Source organism: Euprymna scolopes, chromosome 29, assembly GCF_053919585.1.
Source record: "Euprymna scolopes isolate OS-2025 chromosome 29, ASM5391958v1, whole genome shotgun sequence".
Classification (NCBI taxonomy): domain Eukaryota; kingdom Metazoa; phylum Mollusca; class Cephalopoda; order Sepiida; family Sepiolidae; genus Euprymna; species Euprymna scolopes.
This window is the reverse complement of record NC_136510.1, coordinates 21,638,151-21,658,221: the sequence shown is the minus strand read 5'-3', so window position 1 is coordinate 21,658,221 and position 20,071 is coordinate 21,638,151. Positions and strand designations below refer to the sequence as shown.

Genomic DNA, 20,071 nt, shown 5'->3' with positions numbered 1-20,071 from the left:
AAACATAAAAAAAGTAAAATGAAGTGACGGTTGAGGAAATAAATAGAATTAAAATATTTTTTTAAATTAAAGATTTTATTTTTCAAATATTTAAAAATACAGAAACTGCTTCATCACGAAGCACCATTTTTTAATTAACTAACAGGAAAACCTGACATCGTTCGGGATTGAATGAGGATTATTTCCATGTAATTTTGTACTATTTTCATAATATTTTACTGCCTTGGGTTTTACTGCCTCCCCTCCCGTTTTGCTTCTCAATATAGTCGGAAAAAATGAAATGTTGAAAAATTCTGTGAATTAATATCTTAAACGAGGGGTATTCAGAAAGAAATGCTTCCTATTGTTAAATTCTGCCTGAATAGATGAGAAACGATTGCAAACTGCATTGTTATGGTGACTGAACTGATGCATTCATGACCTGAAAGTTTTATCTCTCTGTTGTAGATATTGACAGTGTGAGACTCTAATCAAAACAACCCCTGTTATGGACGTAGGTCAAAATCAAAGATGTCATTGAATTTCTCTATGCAGAAAAATTGAACTGATCAACATTCAACAGCGCCTGTTGAACTTTTTTGAAGTCGATGCAGTTGATGTCAACAGTTAGGAGATGAGTTTGTGGATTTCAGAGTGGCGTCCGTTATTTTATTGACAAATATGCTCTGAAAAAGTGTAGCAAAAGTGCATTGAGAATGGTGATGATAATGTAGAAAAATAAGCAAAAAAAAAAAGCTCATTTTAATGGTACAATTCTGGTTTTCATAGTTCTTCAAAAGTTTTAATTCATGAGTTAAAAAATAAGAGGCCTTACTTTTACAACGACCATTGTATATATGGTTTAAATAGCATTGAAATCAGATGTAAATGTTTGAATTTTAAAGGTGTTCTTTCCTCACGACAATAGATAGAATAAAAATAATTTTATTATTCTTTTATGTAGTTTTTTTTTTTTTGTAGTTTTTAAAGTTTTTTTGTTGGGGGGGAAATATGTACCACATTATATATATATATACTGAGAGAGAGAGAGAGAGAGAGAGAGAGAGAGAGAGAGAGAGAGAGAGAGAGAGAGAAGGAGAGATGTCCGAATCTCATGACTGGAAGGAAGTGTCTCGTTTTACACTGATAAGTGCGTAAACATGGAACATTATGTTCAATAGATAAAAAGAATAATTATTGTGAAATTATTGTGAGCTCAATGAAGTTTCCGTCCATGGTTTTGCTCTTTGGTGTGGTTTCAAGTGAGGGCCACATCATGTCACCACACATCTTCGAAATCGGTGTGAAACTCAACACCAAAGTGGCAGATCCTGGGTGTGGCAGGAGGACTCGGTGCCAGCTCACAAGTTTCAATAAAAAGTTTAAAATAAAGCTGTTGTGATATTTTCTTTAGGGCGACAAATTTATCGTTCAACGCTGTATATTACATCTTATATTTATAAAGTAATACTTGTTATTAACAAATGTTAAAAAATTTTTTAAATACATTTATAATTAATCTATGGAAAGGTTGAAAAACAAGAATATAATGAAATATTTTTCTTTTTCTATGGATTTAAAAAAAATGTTTATCCTTCACAGGAAATAATAGCAAATATAAAAATGAAAACTTTGAAAACTGCACTTTTTCATACATTGTAATTTTCAAAGTTTTAATTTCATGCAGTTCTATATTTTTATTTTACTTGCTTGCTCAAACCGTAATTTAGATTTTTTGTTAGCATTTAATTTGTCTTATATATATATATATATATATATATATATATATATATATATATATATATATATATATATATATATATATCATCCACATACAGCACTGTTTCGCTGTTTCATAGCTCATCAGTGCTGCTAGAAAAGCAACTACCTCAAGCTAGGATCGAAATATATATAACAGTCGGAACTTCTAACAGTTGCGATATTCGGCTGCTGCTATGCGGGTAGTGAATTAACAATGTTTTGACATTGTCCAAATACCCAAGGTCAATTTGTTTACACAAAGAGCATGACTTCATACACTAAGGGTAATTTGTACATCATTTCCCAATATTCTCAACCTAAGATAGGGAGCATTATAATATATATATATATATATATATATATATATATATATATATATTATAATTATTATTATTGAAATGAATGGCTCTCGTTTAGGAGAAGCCCCATGTTTTCACAAGCTTCTGAGTTTGTCCTGTACTCCTGATCTGAAATGTAACACGTACATCAAGTCTGTTGCCAAGGTCGCTGGAAAGATCGTGGGATCCATCTACCGCTCTAGAAGATATCTCACTACTGATGCAATTCTCTATCTATATAAAAGCCAAGTACGTCTAAGGATGGAATACTTCTGCCACATCTGGGCAGGAGCTGCTAAAAACAGCCTATTCTGCCTTGACAGAGTACAAAATAGACTTCGTGGCTTAGTGGGGGATGCCCTTTTCTCTACCCTGCAACCTTTCTCCCACAGAAGAGACGTTGCAAGTCTATCCTTGTTTTATCGTTATTTCCATGGTGCTCGTCTGAACTCCAATCTCTGGTTCCCCCCTCGCCAATCTTTCATGAAAAACACCCGTCTAGCTGAATCCACTGTAAAATATTTTCCCCACTCTTTATCTGTGCCTAAATCAAAATGTAGATTCCATTAACAAAGCTTCTTTCTTAGAACTGCACACCTGTGGAACTCTGTTCCGTGTGCCTGCTTCCCACATGACTACAACCTGGATGTCTTCAAGTCCAACGTTAACAAATTCCTAATGAACCGCCCCCTTAAGTAAACACTTCATTAAATCTCCACACTAACGTACTGTACTTGCAATAACCCTTATCACTGAGTGGCTCCCGGGCCTTGATAAGTGGTGACCACCGTGTAAAAAAAAAAACGACCTTTGACCTTTATGTCATGCGTTATCTATCAGCTGTTTTAGTAGATTACAATATCGTTTTGACCTTTTGGTCAAGATCAAAGTGTAGTATCTGTTCCGGCAGATGCTGCAAGCTTTGACTAGCTAGGACTAGCTATGACTGGCAAAGACCAGATGTGGGGGCAGCCCCACATGCCTGACCTTTAACCAGCTCCCATTTCCCACCTCTCGGGAGCTGGTCCCCTTTTTCCCTTCCCCCTCCCTTCACTCCTCACATTAAAAATCGGCCTCGTGCCTAATTTGCTCGGTGGGGGAGCAAATAAATACCATCTGTTCTCAGTGCTTACTGCGGTCTGCCTTTAGTCCGAGTTTGTGAGCTCTTTAACCTTTGGTTAAGAGTCTTCTTGCTTGTCTTCTGCAAGGACCAGCCCCTTCTTTGGGAATTTGGACCCGCAAAGACCTTTTTGTTTATTGTTTTATTTGTTTTTTGTTATTGCCCACCCTGGGCAACTACTAATTGTTACGTTTTCTTCTTTTTTACAGATAGTCTGGGGTCCAGCTAGCACTTAAGCAGCCGGCAGGGCCAAGGGAAACCGACGTGCCTCTTTAGGCGAAGGTCCCCTTGGTTTTTGAATCGGCGGGTGTCTAGCCGGGCCTTGGGCCGTCAAAGTAGATGGAGCAGGCCTCTGCTCCTGCCACCTTGGGGGACGCCCCAAGTGTAGTTGTCGCGAAGGGTCCGGGGGGTGCCGTCCCGCAAGGCATCCCCAGTTCGAGAAAGGTTCCCGGGGTTGCCACCCCAGAGTGTTCGGTAGCGTCGGTGTCCGGATCGAGAGCGGGGGTCGCCACCCCCAGTAGGGTCGAATCGGTTCGTGGTACGGTGCAGGGGGTTGTCGCCGCAAAAGGCAACCCCGGTGGAGTCGGTTTTGCGTCGGTCGGTGCCCCAGTGGTCGGTAAGAAAAAGAGGCCAGTGAAGAAGTGGTGGGTCTTGGAGCAGGAGCCTAGAACCCTCGCCGACTGGGACCTTGTCAAAGGTCCCAGTCGGCGAGGGGCAGTCCTAATAAGGATGTAGTGGAGGTCCTACGCAGAAGTAGATCGGAGGAGGTTATTGTAGTGGATGGGTGCTCCCCGGGGGTGGGGGTGTCCGCAAGTGAGACGCCAGGTAGTTTATTTGAGTGGCCAGCCCTCACGCAGAGTGATTGTTCACCAATACCACCTGGGCAGGAAAAGCAAGAAGTAAAGCAAGTTGTAGTAGCAGCAGCAGCCGAGACCAGCTTACCATCAACTGTGGCGAAGGTGACGAATGCGTGGGGTCAGAGGAAGGAAAACAAGAAGACCCCGGAATATTACCAGGAGTTGCTAGATGGGCGTTTTAAAGATTACGTCAGTGGTAATCAACTGGTGATGGTGCCAGGAGCTCTGGAAGAAATAAAGATGAGAACGGTCTCCCTAGTGACGCTGAATGCAAATGGGAAGGGGCTCATCGGCGTGCCCCTGGAAAGAATGTGTGATGTGCTGGGAGATTTGAAAATTCCTGCCCAGTACCTGGTAAGGAAGTTCCATGCTACGTGGGATCTCCTCCTGCCATCAAAGGAGGAAGCAGAGAAGCTAGCAGGAGGGGACCTCATTTGGAAAAACCTAAGACTCCGCCCCGAGTACTTGTCCAAAAGGAGAGCCGGAGTAACGGTGCTCGGGGTACCCTGTTTCGTCGGTGAGGATCAGATAGGTGCCACGCTGGCCCAGTTTGGAGAAGTCGAGGAAATACACCCCACAAAGGGACCGCGGAATATCCAAACTGGGTCATACAAGATCCAGATGCGTGTCGACCGAGAGAATTTTCATAAGATCCCGGCGCAACTTTGCTGTGAGGGCTGGCAAATGGCAGTAATTGTCGAGGGAAGACGGCCATATTGCTGGCATTGTATGAAACCTGGACACGTGGCGCGTTTCTGCCCACAAAAGAAGGAGAAAGACCAGCAGGGGACGAGTATGAAGCCAGCGGAAGAGGACAAAAGCCAGCAGAGGAATGAAAAGGAGAATGCCGAGGGTGGAGCGTGGAGCAAGGTCGTCGCCAAGAGGGGAAAAAAGAAAGAAGCAGAGGCCCCTTCAGCCCCAGCAAGATCGACGGCGGCGACCACAAAGAGAAAATTGAGATTGAGCTCCTCAGAATCCAAAGGCGAAGATGGCGAATCTCATGGCAGACATGTTGAAAAGAAGGAGCGCAAAGAAGCGGCCAAGGATTCTCCGAAGATGTCTCCCCCGCAAAAATCCCTAAAAGAGGTCCCAGCGATGGAAGAGATGCAAATATCAGTAGAGCAGCAGCATTCTGAGCCTCCAACATCAGTTTCCCCAGAGGACGCTCAGCCAACCCCTCCCCTATTCAACACCCCGGAGCAAGAAGTGATAGCTCCAGTCTCAGAAGATGTGGTAGCAGAAGGTCAGGACAAGGAGAAGACGGCCCCCAGGAAGGAAAAGACCAGAAAGTTTCCATTCTGGCCGGGGGGTCCGTCTGTGTGAGGTGGATGAGGCGGTCAGCGACATAAGTGGGACGCAGAAAAAGTACCTGCGCGTCCTGGAGAGCCTCAAAATGGTGGAAGGAAAGGAGGTTACCGACCCCAGAAATTTTGCAGAGGCGCCACACCTAATAACGTTCGTGAGAGGCTGGTCATGGTCGATGTTGCCATTAGCAGCGGCACGTTCCGGATCATGGCAGTTTATGCGCCCAACATCCAAACCGAGAGGGTTTCCTTTTTTCGCCGGGTGGAGGGGTTTCTCTCTTCGGGTCCGGAGCGGGTAGTATTAATGGGGGACTGGAATGCCATCCTGGACCCCAAGTTAGATAAGGTCGGGGGACTAGAGGGTCGGGTAGGTGTGATAGCAGCCTGTCTGACCTGATGGCCTCGTGCGATCTGGTCGACAGGTTCCATCTGGATCACCCCGGGAGGGAGATGTGGACGTGGCATACTAATGCGGCCGCCTGTCCAAGTATGTACTTGGACAGGATGTTAATTAGAAGGGGCGACGTAGATTTTCTATCTTGTCCCACGTTCCACTGGTTAGGTCATTCGGACCACAAACTCGTGTTGGCCCGTTTGAAGTTAGGTAATAGGCCTAGGTTGGCTGGCTACTGGAAGATGAACGCCTCCTTGTTGGAGTTGGTCGACTTCCGGGAGCAGCTGACGACACTAATTCAGAGGGAGTTAGTGGGGGCGGTTACCGAGAGTAGATGGTGGGTTAATCTTAAGGTCACCATTAGGCATTTTTGTGTCCAATATAGCCAACGCCTCGCGTTAACTAGGGCTCGGACCAAAAAGCACCTAGAGGATAGATTGACCCGGGCGGTGGCAGGGGGGGATTCCCTAGATCTAGCACTAGTTAAGGGGGACCTCAGTCGCTTGGCTAGCGAGCGATATGAAGGTCAAGTAATTAGGGCTAGGTTAAATAGAGTCTCCAACGAAGCCGTGAACGTTGACGCTGTTGAGCGTGGGGCCGCTTTAAGACGCGGCTCGGATGGGTACATTCGGGAGGTGAAAAACCTGGAAGGACGTTCTCTCGTGTCGACACAGGAGATCTGCAATGGGTTTCGGCAACATTTGGAGGAGCGCTTCACCAAACTACCCAGACTCCGCGGCCAGGAGTTTGGCAGCTATTTAGCTGGCTCGCCCCGCCTTACTGCGGCCCAAGTGGCTAGTTGCGAGGGGGTGGTTACGGAGCGTGAGGTCATTACTGCGTTGAAGCAGGTTGGCCACAACAAATCTCCGGGGCTCGATGGTTTGCCCTACGAACTGTACTTGAGGCTGTCGCCCATGTTTGTGCCCCTTTTGACGGGCGTGTTTAACCACTGGTTTGCCCAGGACTCGATCCCGGGGCAGGTAACCAAAGGAGTGGTCACGCTTCTGAAGAAGGGAAACCAACATGGAGGGGGGAACTTAGACGATTATAGGCCCATAACTCTGCTTAATGCAGATTTTAAGATTTTGGCCCGTATTCTTGCGAACCGACTGCAGGTCGTAATTGACGAGTTGGTCGAACCGGATCAGAACTACGCTGTGAAGGGTCGAACAATTCAAAACAATCTGCACTTGGTTCGCACGATAATAGAGGGGTTAGAAGACGACACAGAAGCCGCGCTGATCAATTTAGATCAGTCCAAGGCGTTCGATAGGGTGGACCATGGGTTCCTGAGGGCTGTTGTGGAAGCCGCCGGCTTTGGTCCGGACTTCCGCAAGTGGATCTCCGCCCTGTATCGTGACCCCGCGGTGGTGGTGCAAGTCAATGGTAGGTTGTCGGAGTCCTTTGGGGTCTCCCGGTCGGTGCGGCAGGGCTGTCCGCTGTCGCCTCTGCTCTATGTCCTGGCGTTGGAGCCCTTCCTTCGCAAATTAAGGGACGAGGCGGCGAGACCAGTCCTACGCGGCATTGCTCTACCTGGCGACCGAGTTGCCAGGGTGTCCGCGTACGCTGATGACGTCACCGTTTTCGCAGCCAGTCGTAACGACATCGAAGCAGTGATAGAGGCGATCACTGAGTACGAAGTTGTCACAGGGGCCGTGATCAATCGCAGCAAGTCCGTAGGCCTGCGGTTGAGCGCCTGGACCGGGGTAAACTCGCTTCCAGGTGCATTCGGCTGGACTGATGGCCCGGTTAAGATCCTCGGTGTGTGGTTCGGGCCGGATCTCCAGTTGGACAAGAATTGGTCGGAGGTACAGACTAAGGTCGAATCGTCTGTCGGGACTTGGATTCGGAGGAGATTGTCCTTGAAGGGTCGTGCGGAGGCATGCGCCACTTACGTGTTTCCGTTGATCCTTTACCGTTTATCTGTTCTTCCCCTGCCTGCGGACCGCTGTAAGGCTTTAGAGCGCCTCCTTTTCAAACTGCTTTGGAAGGGAGGAAAGCCGTATGTCCGTAGACAGGTCTGTATGCAGAAGCTTAGCGAGGGAGGCTTGGGGATGCCTGATCTGCGCAGCCACCAACACGCAGAAAGATTGGCGTTCCTGAGTCGGACACTGTTAGAGGAGGCACCCTGGGTACCAGCCGTGGAGCACGCTTTCCCACGGCTGTTAACCGACCCTGCCGCCGAAGGTTGCCGAAGACCAGCGGGGGAAAGGCGCTTCCTGACCAAATGCCGAGCCGCCCTTAGGGCATTGCCGGGGTCCAGTGACCTTGCACGGCCTAGGTGGAGGCTATATGAGGAGTTAGTGGAGGGTACCGCGAACGATCCGCTGGTGGAGCGGCTGCATCTGTCGAGGGGGGAAGTTCTCTCGCTTTGGAGTTGGGCGCCTGCCAGTAGCTACATTAATAATGCAGAATTTTCGATAACGTGGAGGCTAGTCCGGGATGCGTTGCCACTCTTCGACTGACTTGCCAGGGATTTTAGGGATGCTGATTATTACTATCCCCCGTGCCCACGCTGCAACGATGAGGACGAAGATGAAACGCGTGAACACGTATTCTTTCTTTGCAGCGGGGTGCGGAGTCTCTGGAGGTATGTCGAAGGGGTAACGGCTCGCATCGACCCCGAGCGGTCGGTGCCACTTGATTTGGCGTACGTGGTTGACAATGTGGACCCGCCGTTTATCAGGGAGAAACGGGCAGTGTTTCTGGCGATACTGGCTGTAGCTAGGTTAGTGACATGGGTTTCACGTCTGGGCATTGTCTATGAGGGACGATCTGTTTCCGATCAGGATCTGGTTGTTTATTTTAAGCATCAACTTCAAATAAAAATCAGATGTGATTGGAAAAGATTGCCCCGCATAGACTTTGATAGGAGATGGGTGCACAACACTAGTTTGTGCATCCGACGAGGAGCTAGGTATGAGCTTGTGTTTCCACCCTAGTAGTATTCGTCTGGAGGTGCTGAAGTTTCGATTGTCGTGCACTCGGAACCCAGCCCCTCATATGTTAATACGGGGTTTACCCCGTAATCATGGGTAGGAGTAGGTTTGCTAGTTAGGCGGAGTAACCACCTAGAGTGGAAAGCATATGCGTTATTTAGGGCCTAGACTAGGGTGTATGTGAGTTTGATCCTGTCCCCTATAGATCTTTGTTTTTTGATAGATTGGCACTAGGAGAGCTTCCAATGATGCCCAAAGTCCACCAGTTTTATTTTGTCCTCGGCCTGTTTTTACCCCTTACGTACATTATCTTGGAAGACGCCATCCATCGCTGTTATCCCCGACCCTAATTTATTTTTTCTTACAAGTCCCTAGTTCCTCCACTCCCCCCTAGGGAACGACCTGCTTGCTTTCACCCTTTCCCCCCGGGGGAAGTAGACCGGAAGACAGTAGGCGTTTCATACGACAGACCAGCCGTTAGGTAGGGAGGGTCCCCTTACTAATCCGCCCCCATAGGCATTTTATTAAGTTGTTTTCTTTTTCTTTCTTTTTGGGTGTATTCTAGTTTGCCCCCCCTCCCCATCATCTCACCCTCATTTATAAAAAAAAAAAAAAAAAAAATTGCCCAAGTTTGTACATAAAATTTTGTTTTGTTTTTGTTTATATTCTTCTTTTACAGTACGAGTGTCGCCCGCCATCCCGTTAAGCTGGGGAGCTGTCTTTTTAAGTAGGTCCTGGTAAGCATGTAGGCGGATGTGTTATGATAGGAACTAGTATAGGTTTTATCTTTCTAAATAAAATACTTGCTTTCCAACGCAAGTCTAGTTAGCAAATTTAGCAAAGTCCCGTTTTCTTCCCCACTTCCCCCCTTACTGGCCTTGGTGCCTAAGTTGTATCGGACCCCAAATGAGGGCCTGGCAGTAGATAATGCCAGGTCCGGGGCCGGTACAACTAAATATCATCTGTTCTTCAGATGCTGCACTTCCATTTCTTGTTCTCTTTCGGTGGAGGATCAGTCCTTCACGACTGAGACAATTTTTTATTTTTGTACCCTTTTCTCCACGTTAAAAAACGACCCTGGGGTCTAATTCTGTCCCGTGGGGAGACATAGTAAATAGGTACAATATCGTTTTGTGACGTCATAAAAGATTTTTGTTTTCTTACATATCTATCTAAATAGAAAAGTTATCCTTTTGTGACGTCATAAAAGATTTTTCCCTTACCATTTAATGTCATCTTTCTGTGACGTCATAAAAGAATTTTGGTAACTTCCATTCTTTATATAAAGTAAAATCTTTTAACAATTACACCTCATTCTTCATTTTGCACGATAACAAGTCAGCAACGCCAAACAAAGTTTTAGTGACATACTGATAGATATAGATCAATAAGTATCCCTTTTTGAGAAGCTGAATATCTTTTAGACGGCCTTGTGTCACTGTCATCATTTTAGGCGGCCTTGTGTCCTGTCATCATACAGAAAGAGTAAATAACGATCTACAGGTAAGGATTTTTTTTTTCTTATATTTAAAGTGTATTTCATTTGACACAAATATGATTATCGGCGTTGCCCAGCCATAAAAACAAAATGGGAGAGTTCTTATAAACTTCTCTCTCACTCAATTTCTATCTACTTTTCCTCTTGAGTTGATAAGCTATTGCGTCTAGGGGACATGAAGAAGAGAGATTGTATCAGTTGTAGCTGAATCGCTTAGTATCAATTTGCAGAAGAAAATACTTCTTGAGGGTTTTTGCTACTATAACACTATATAAGGAATATCGTATATAATGGTTGTAGCTAGTTGAGTGTTTTTTGTGAAAGTTTGGCAAAAGGGGACCATAGATTGGAGTTCAGACGAGCACTTACCATGAAAATAATAGTAGGGCAGAGACATGCTTGCAACATCTCTTCTGTGTGAAAGAGGCTGCAGGGAAAAGTTTTGAACTCTATCAAGGCTGGACAGGGCATGCCGAGAAGCTCCTGCTCCGATGTAGTAACAGTGCTCTATTTTGGGGCGTACCTGGCGTAGAGAATTTCATCTATCTTAGTTTTTATTTGTGTATAATCTTGGCCCTTTTTAGTTGCCATAGTGTGTGTGTGTGTGTGTGTGTGTGTGTGTGTGTGTGTGTGTGTGTGTGTGTGTGTGTGTGTGTGTGTGTGTGTGTGTGGTAGCCTTGCTTCTCTCCCCACCTCCTTGTGTACATCTCTAACACTGGCACTCACCAAGGTGTTGAGTACTATTCTATCTTGTTATTGTTTTTATTAATATTTATTATTATATATCAATTTCCGTGTCATTACTTTTGTATTTATCTTTCTTTAGTGATTTTTTAGTGTAATTCAAGCATAATTTTAGCTTGTGATGCATAAATTTCTTAACCTTTGAATGGATTAATTCTGTATGTTTTAATTCAAATGAGAATAATTAATTTGAGATACAATTTTATTAGATATGTTAGTGGTCATGGAATGAATTACATTTGTATCTCAAGGTATTGTTGTAATGCAATTTTAACCAAATCTGTATGGCAAACTTACTTATCTCCCTTGTTTTAAGTTAACTATCACTATTTCAAATTAGAAAATGGTGGATGTGGAATAACAAAGGTTTTTGGGGAAAAATTTTACTAATTTCGACATGACACGTAATTACATAATAGTGATTTTATTTAAAATGCATTTTTATATTTAATTATCTTGCACGAGCATTCAATTATCGGATAAAATATTGTATGTGTAAATATGAATAATCATGATTTGTAACAAAAAAAGTCACTTAATAATTTCTTTGAAATATTTAATAATAAAAAAATTGAATGAATTAAAATGAAGTTCAAAATTTATTGAAATAAATTATTCACTAAAATTCTTATGCGTATTTCTCGTATTTACGTGACTTACAGATAATATTTGTTTGCATTTTTAGATTTTACTATTGATTGTTTATTGAAATAAAAACATTTTACATTTTACATTTTCAAAATAAAAAAATCTAAAATGTAAAAAAAGAGTAAAAGATTAACAAAAAACTTTAAGATGTCTATCGAAAGTTGATATTTTTATTCATTATTTGTTTGCTTCTGCATAGAACTCACCAAAAATTGTGCGTCACAATCGTCTGATATGCATGAAGTCCTCCTAAATTTATTTATTTATAGATCATTCCCACGAGTGTAATTTTATGTCTGAGAAAATATCTGCACATTTAACACGTGTTTTTAATGTAATCAGGATAAATAGCAACTCTATAGTTAAATATTTAGAGATTCATACAGAATCGGAATCGGTAATTGTATCGGAATCGTAACGGTATCAGAAAAAAGATATTGGAATGTCCCATCACTACCTTTTAGTAACATTAAGTGATGCACACTGTATTTTTTGTGGCCTTTGATTCTATTTTTTATTATTGTTGCCAATTTCCCTCATCACTACAACCTAAAACATTGTACCCCCCCCACCTCCAATTAAAAACATTGCTCTAAATATTGTTGATGAAGATAAATATGAAGGACAGAATTCTATGATATCAGCATTCTGAAGAAATGGTTTCTGTTGTCTGACTGTAACATTGGTACCTGTTTTTTCTTCAAATGCTCATGTTTTTCTCTTGTGTTCAGGCCGAAAATAAAGTTCTTGTGTTCAGGTCGAAGATAAAGTTCACATACCTTAAAAAATAAATGACTGAGTATATTAAGAAGTTTGTTTTAATAATTTTTGGAATAGAAAAAGTGGGTTTTTAATATCAATTTTAGAGCGCTATACAATCAACGTTGTATATATAGATTTTGATTTTCTTTATTAATAATGTCGTTTCTTTCTCCGTATTTTTCAGTTTTTAGGGATCAAGAGCCAACATGCCTCATTCCTATTGGTTGAGACCTCGAACACAAAGGATTGTTTATTCAGGTAAATCTTTGCAAAGAGTTGATTCCTGTTAACAAGTAACAAATAAAAAACATTATATGAAAACAATAGTTTTTTTTTAATAAGTTTTTCTTAAATATAATAAACACTACTACTACTACTAATAATAATAATAATAATAATAATAATAATAATAATAATAATAATAAAAATAATAAAAAATAATAATAATAATAATAATAATAATAATAATAATAATAATAATAATAACAATTTTCAGTAATTTGTGTTAATTAAATAAAAATAAAACTTAACATAAAAAATGGAAGTTTATTAGAGGATAAGCGTTAAAGCAAAATCAAAACAAAATGGCGTGTTAATTTAATTCGATTCACCATAATGGTGACACATTTCAAGCATGTTTTTCTCAAGTTACATGCGTAATGCTAAATAGATTTTAACTCAAAATGATTTCTAATTTATTAATATTCAATAAAAACAACATGAAACAATTTTAATGCCAAAACAAAATTTCTTTCTGCTCTGGACACAATTTTTAATGCTTACACAAAAGTGATATTATTCATTTGAAAACTTAAATTCTTTAATAAGTTTGGTTTATAAGCAAACACGCCATTATGTTGTTTGAAATTTAGGACAAAATGGGGAAGGGTTAACATGTATATCCTTATAAAATTAATTTTGAACTGAAATGTTTATATTTTTCAATTTCTTCAGAAACCAGAAATTATAGAAATGTAAGGAGAATCTCCTCATCGAAAGAAATATTCATGGCTCAGAGGATGGCGTCTGCTGCAGCTAAATTAGAATCAACTGGTGAATATCTAATGGATAGATTTGACATAATTGGTAAGTGGCTGAAAAAGTCAGCAATTTATATTGCATTTCTATTTAGACACTAACAAAATACTCGAGATTTGGTGTCAAGGAATAAAAACTGTTGGCAATTAAAAATACGAAACATCCTTATATGTATCCAAAAAATATTTAAACAAAATTTCAATTTTTTTCACATGCAGTTGTTTTATAAAATGACAAAAAAATTTAATATTTAATTTGATTTATTAAAAAACCAAATAAAATTGATTTTCTACACATTTTCAACTTTTGTTTCCATAGTAAATATCCTACTAACAACTCATTAATTTTGATAAAATTGATTTTTATCTGAAATGTTTATATTTTTAAATTTCTTCAGAAAACAGACGTTACAGAAATGTGAGGTCAACCCCCATATCCAACGAAGGCTTTATGGCAGGTGCAAAACGTTTCTGTGCAAACATAACTTTAATGTAAGTATAAACACTAAACAGGTTTTGTTAAATTAAATGTTTAAAAATCGACGTAACATTTTTCCCGTTTCTTTATTTCCTTTCTAAACTCTAAAGAAAAATACTTTCTTTGGTTCGAAACAGGTAATACACAGTGTACAGTGTGTTAAAACTTAAAACGTTCACAAATTTTTGGTTAAGATTCATCTATATATTAATACGATTGCGTGTGTGTTATTTTCTTTGTCATGCTTACAACTTTTTTTTGGGAATAACTGTCGTTTAAGCGTTGTAACTTTCCACTATTTGTAATAAATAATTTTACGAAGAATTCTTCATAAATTTTGGTTTTAGTTTCGCTTATAGCGGAAAGAACACAAATTACTCACACACACACACACATATATTTTTTAACCGGGCGATGCTAGGCGGAATGCTGGTATGTATATATAAATCTATGTTAAATTATGGAATGCTAGTATATATATATATATATATATATATATATATATATATATATATATATATATATATATATATATATATATATATATATATATATATGTCTAATCATGTCTCTCATCTTGTTGACAGTGTTACTTCTGGTCAACTTACCCGTCGTCTACCCATGTTTATTTTGCTGCTGCTCAGTGGATTGTGGATCATTTGTAAGTATTGCTTTTTTTATTACAAGTTTTGACATCTATCGAGTCATTATAAAATTTATACTTGGAGCAAAGATGAACATAGTGAGAATAATCTGACTAACCTAATTGTAAATTAAAAAACAAGAATCACAATTTAGCAAATCTGTTGAAATATTTATCAATTTGGATGATTACCGTAGTTTTCGTTTTGTACTTTTGAGTTTGTTGCAGGAATTTTTCATCATAAAAACCTATAATTTTTGACATTACATTGAATTGTGAGATGCACTTTTAGATCTTAGTAGGAAATGAAAATGTTGCATAAGAAGTTATAGGTGAACTGCCTCCAGTTATAGGTTAATTACCTCAAGTTATTGGTTAACTACCTCCAGTTATGGGTGAATTACCTCTAGTTATGATTGGATAACCTCCAGTAATAGGTGATTTTTTTCCAGTTATAGGTGAACTACCTCTAGTTATAGGTTAACTAACTCCGGTTATGGGTGAATCACCTCCAGTTATTGGTGAATTACCTCAAGTTTTGGGTGAATCACCTCAAGTTTTGGGTGAACTGCTACCTTTAGTATAATTTCCTTTTTATGAAGAAGAGGATTATGTATATGTTTTTATCCATCTTGTTATTTTTTTCCCTCTTTTGCAGCTGGCCTAGTGAATATGTCGCAATACCCAGGAAAATCTGAGGTAAGAACATCCAATTCTCTTTATTCGACCCCTCCCCCAACAATCGCTTTGCTCTTCCCCCTTTTTCTCCATTTTTTAATTTCTTTCTATTTTCTTAGTAAAAACTCAAACTCATCGATTCATAATTTTAATTTTTTTCAGTCTTTGAATACAAATTTAGGAAAATCATTAAACAGGTGAGTTTGATTTCTCACATTTTTTTTCAAGTTTTTTATGTTTACCTTCTATATTCTCTCTGCATATTAAGTACGTTTAATACTGATGTGTTTATTTTACTTGTGCATAAATAAATTGAAATTTACTTCCAAGAATATTTTGAATTATATAGAGTCATCTCCTTTATTCCATCGAAAAAAAATGAAACTATCTGATCAATTTATATATTTTATATTTTATATTTTACTTGTGCATAAATGAATTGAAATTTACTTCCCGAAATCGTTTGAATTATTTAGAGTTATGAGTGGATGAACCAAAATAAATTGTTTCTGGATTTCCCAATAGTTTTTTTTAAATCAATTGTAACATTTTCAAAGAATGAAAATTCTAAGATAAATACTAAATTTTTTAATGCAAGTACATTACAAATGAGTGGATGAACGAAAATAAATTGTTTTTTGATTTCCCAAATAGTTTTTTTTAAATCAATTGTAACATTTTCCAAGAATAAAAATTCCACTTCTTTTACAACGATTAACTTCAACTTGAATAATTTTTCTTTTGCAGCCAAAGTTCAATAAGTTTTGAGAATAAATATGAAATGACAATCAAAAAATCTCTTCAAAATTCTCTTCGTTCTGATTTTCTTGCTGGATTCAATCACATTCGTTCTGATGTCAAAGAAGACATTCATGCAAGTCTGCCAAAGGTAAATTTAATCAGAATTCAATTTAGTTTCATTTTTGGTCATTTTTGATGTTGGGATGGTAAAAATGCAAAAAACAGTTGCTATGAAATGATTTAAAAAGTCGAATATTGGGATAGAGGTGGGGGCAATATAAGGCAGATATTGTGCTTGTCTGGCTTTGTTTTATGTCAATTCCTGTGAATTTGAAATTTGTAAAATTGGATTTGCAACCAATTGTCCTATTTAATTTAGATTTAAATTCTCTGTAAGATAATTTAGGATTTAAGGATTAAAAAATTTTAATACATATAATTTATTCACACACACACACACACACACACACACACACACATATATATATATATATATATGAATAAATATACATATATTTATACATATATATATACATATATATATATGTACACATACATATATATATATATGTATGTATGTATGTATGTATGTATGGATATATATATATATATATATATATATATATATATATATATATATATATATATATATATATATATATATATTGTTATTCACATATATATTTGTATTCAATGGACATTATACATTAGTTTAATATTTTGGGTTCACTAAAACACTGCAAACTCAACCTACAGGATTAAAGATACCAAATGTCACTGATAATATGTGACAATAAAAGACACACTATCGTTAATACAGAATTAAAAATGTCCAAACTTTTTCCTATTTAATTTCACTTGATAAAAAAATGTTAATTTTTTAATTTTCCAGTTTGTACGATCCTTGATAGAGGAAGCTCTGTTATTAAAAGAAAAGGAAACCAAAGACGTAAGTAATATGACTCCCAGGCAACCCCGGCTAGGGACAATTACTACATATATGCTCTTTTATATATTTTTAGTATACAATATTTTACAAATAATAAATGACCTGAACAAGAACAAATAATTTCCAGCAATTATATGTAAAACCAAAAATTCAATTAAATAACTTTAAAGAAAGATTGTATTTCTTCATTTCTCCCTTTCCTCACTATTTTGCTAGACTAGTATATATAACGAATGAACATACACTACACTAACCCCTCCCCCTCGGTAAAACATGAAACTTCATTATGCGTACAACTTTCACAATGTTCATTTTTAATTTTCCAGTTTCTACGATCTTTGATAGACGAAGCTCTGATGAAGTTGAATGCTGATAAAACTGCAATGGCAGATTTTGCTTTGGAATCTGGAGGTGCGTTTTTGATTTTCCCTGTTTTTATCTCCATAGATAATTATGAACCGGTCATTAAGTTGTGTGATAAAATAATTCAAGTATAGCTAAAGAAAATACCATAAATACAATAATTATAGCCAATAAACTAATTCTTGACTAAACAAATTTTAAATCAAAGCACTGACATTCTCCAATGCTCACAAATTTATCTTTCCAAGTGTTAATTTCTATTTCAAATAATAATCCACTTTAAGCTGACATTTTATTATGGGTTGCATTCATTTAAAGAAGCTTTTTTCATGTATTTTTGAAAAAATCCTTTTCTTTATTATTTCAGGTGGCAGTGTGATCATTAATCGTTGTTCAGAGACTTTCACGAAGAATTCTCTCTACATCAGTATCTTTGGTATTCCTCTCGTTTATAAATCCAATTCTCCCAGGACTGTAATTACGGTAAAATAACTATTTTTATGAAAACTTCATTTTTCTTTAATGCATTAAAAATCAAAGTAGTTGTCTATTTAATCAGATATCCCAGAATTATATATCAGATCTTATGGATAGATTTGCTGTTAATCAAATTTTATTTATGACGTCAGATTATCAATGTTAGATCCCAGGACTGTAATTCAGGTAAAATAATTATTTTTATGAAAACTTAATTTTTATTTATTGTATTATATAAAGATGTGATCTATGACCTTTAAGTACATCTTTATAAAATTGGGAACATAAAGATTTCCATGTTTGAAAAGATTCACACAAACGATAGAGGTTACATTGATCAAAATATTCGCAATAAGAAAAACAGCTTGTGTTTGTGTGTTTATTTTATTTTTTCTTTATTTCTTGATTTAGCCTGATGTCAATGTCGGTGAATGTTGGTCCTTCGAAGGCAGTACTGGAAAGTTTGTGATTCGGTTATCACATAAAATTAAAATTACTGCCTTCAGCATGGAACATATTCCTAAATCCATCTCTCCCTCTGGACACATCGAGAGTTCACCGAGGGATTTTTCAGTTTATGTAAGTGCATCTGTTTTATTGTTTTTCTAATATTTAAAATTTCCTTATATATACATGGAGTTTCATTTTGAAAATATCGACATAGGTAAAAATGTAATCTTTTGAGAACTTAATAATACATATCTAGGCTTGCTTGAAATTATCTGCTTTTCTACTCACAAACAAGAAAATAAAATATGAAAATGTTATGCGCTTCTTTGCTTCATGTTTAGCTTAAAGGTGTGTGAATTTGTTTTTAAAGAACTCATTATGATGATTAAACCAAATAAATAAAACGTGAAAACTTTAAAAACACATCATAAACAAAATTAAATGAAAAAACTAAAATATAACAAATAGGACGAATTTAAAACATATTGTAGTTAATTGCTTTTAACTTTTTAAGCTAAAATAATTAATAAAAAAAATATTTTGCTTTTGTGTTATTAATTATTTATAATATAACTTCCACATTTTTTAAATTAAAAACAAATCGATGATAAAAAAATTACAGTCTCCTTCAAACATGATTTTTTTTTAATTATAAAATAAAAAAATCAATTTAAAACCGGAAAGCGACAGCTACATTTTTTGTTGTTTAAAAATTTGACATTTTATGTGACACCGGACGTCGGACAAGTAAATTAATAATTGAATAAACTAATGCATAAAGAGTGGCTATGTAAGAAAATACAGTTTTAAATTAAAATCCTACAGGATGACTATAGGATGTTTTAAAAGTCTGTTCAACAGATGCTTCGATTTTCATGGTTTTTTAAAAATATCTATAAAAGTGATAAACTTACTTTTGAAATAAAACTAATATATTTTATTAGGATTTCAAATTGACTGAAACTAATTCCTATTCTTAATTGTAAAATTTCATACCAAAGTGAATATTTTATAAATTATTAAATTTTCATTCCATAACAAATTTATGTTAAGTGTTTAAAAATAAAATGAAAGTTACTTTATAACATTTTTCTCAGTAAAATAAATAAAAATGTTATATTTTAAATCTTTAGAAAAAATATTACAATATTTATGCAAAAATAAAAATGTATGAATAAGTTTCTTACAAGCAAGTATTTACTGAATCTCTTTGATTTTCAAACTTGGTCCATCTTTTTCCACCTCTCCTTATAGAGTTTATCCGGTCTAGATGATCATGAAGGTGTCTATTTAGGCAGCTATACATACAAAGATGATGGGAGACCTATTCAGCAGTTTATTACACAGGTAATGTTTCTGTGTTTTCTTCATTTTTAACCAATTTTCACTAAAGATTTTCTTTGCATTTCAATATTGTTCGCATGTGAAATGCTAAATCAGTTTTCATTATTTTATTTCAGATGAATAATGAAAACCCAACCCAATATGTTGAAGTTCGGATTTCCAGCAACTACGGCAATTCAGAATATACTTGTCTTTATCGTTTCCGTGTACATGGAGTTCCTTACACTCCTTAAAAGTCTTTTGTACGCCCTTAGTTGTTTTTTTTAATCAGATCATGTCTGTGACTGTAAACTGTCCTTTATATAAATTTGTTCTTGCCCTGTCTTAAGAATAAATGGATTTTGAATGTTCATTTTACCATCAAACAACTTTTTTGTACCCAATTATGGGTAGATTGTAAATACTTTTCATTGGTCAAATGGTTTATTCTCTGTAGATTCCAATTCGTTTATTTTCTTTTTCAATTTTGTTGAATCTACAGAAAAAAAGTTTCTGTTTTGCATCCATTGATCAATTTGTAAATAGGTTCTGATTATTTTAGAAATTCTGAAATGTAAATATTTTTCA

General features: G+C 37.3%; 1 protein-coding gene across 1 annotated transcript; it reads left to right on the top strand.

Moving 5' to 3' along the window:
- Positions 1-12,525: 12,525 nt before the first annotated feature.
- LOC145252379 (uncharacterized) lies at positions 12,526-18,325 on the top strand. Its single transcript, XM_080111777.1, has 11 exons — positions 12,526-12,602; positions 13,299-13,430; positions 13,780-13,873; positions 14,447-14,520; positions 15,161-15,201; positions 15,343-15,377; positions 15,928-16,069; positions 16,814-16,870; positions 17,197-17,281; positions 17,601-17,716; positions 18,122-18,325. The coding sequence occupies exons 1-11, from the start codon at positions 12,551-12,553 to the stop codon at positions 18,317-18,319; spliced, it is 1,026 nt and encodes a 341-aa protein (XP_079967903.1). The 5' UTR covers positions 12,526-12,550; the 3' UTR covers positions 18,320-18,325.
- Positions 18,326-20,071: the final 1,746 nt, after the last annotated feature.

Bases quoted from the DNA above. Each gene is read 5' to 3' on its own strand.
- LOC145252379 (XM_080111777.1), top strand. From the start codon at position 12,551: ATGCCTCATTCCTATTGGTTGAGACCTCGAACACAAAGGATTGTTTAT. The intron at 14,521-15,160 runs GTAAGTATTGCT...CCTCTTTTGCAG, and splicing joins CAGTGGATTGTGGATCATTT to CTGGCCTAGTGAATATGTCG. The intron at 17,282-17,600 runs GTGCGTTTTTGA...TTATTATTTCAG, and splicing joins TTTTGCTTTGGAATCTGGAG to GTGGCAGTGTGATCATTAAT.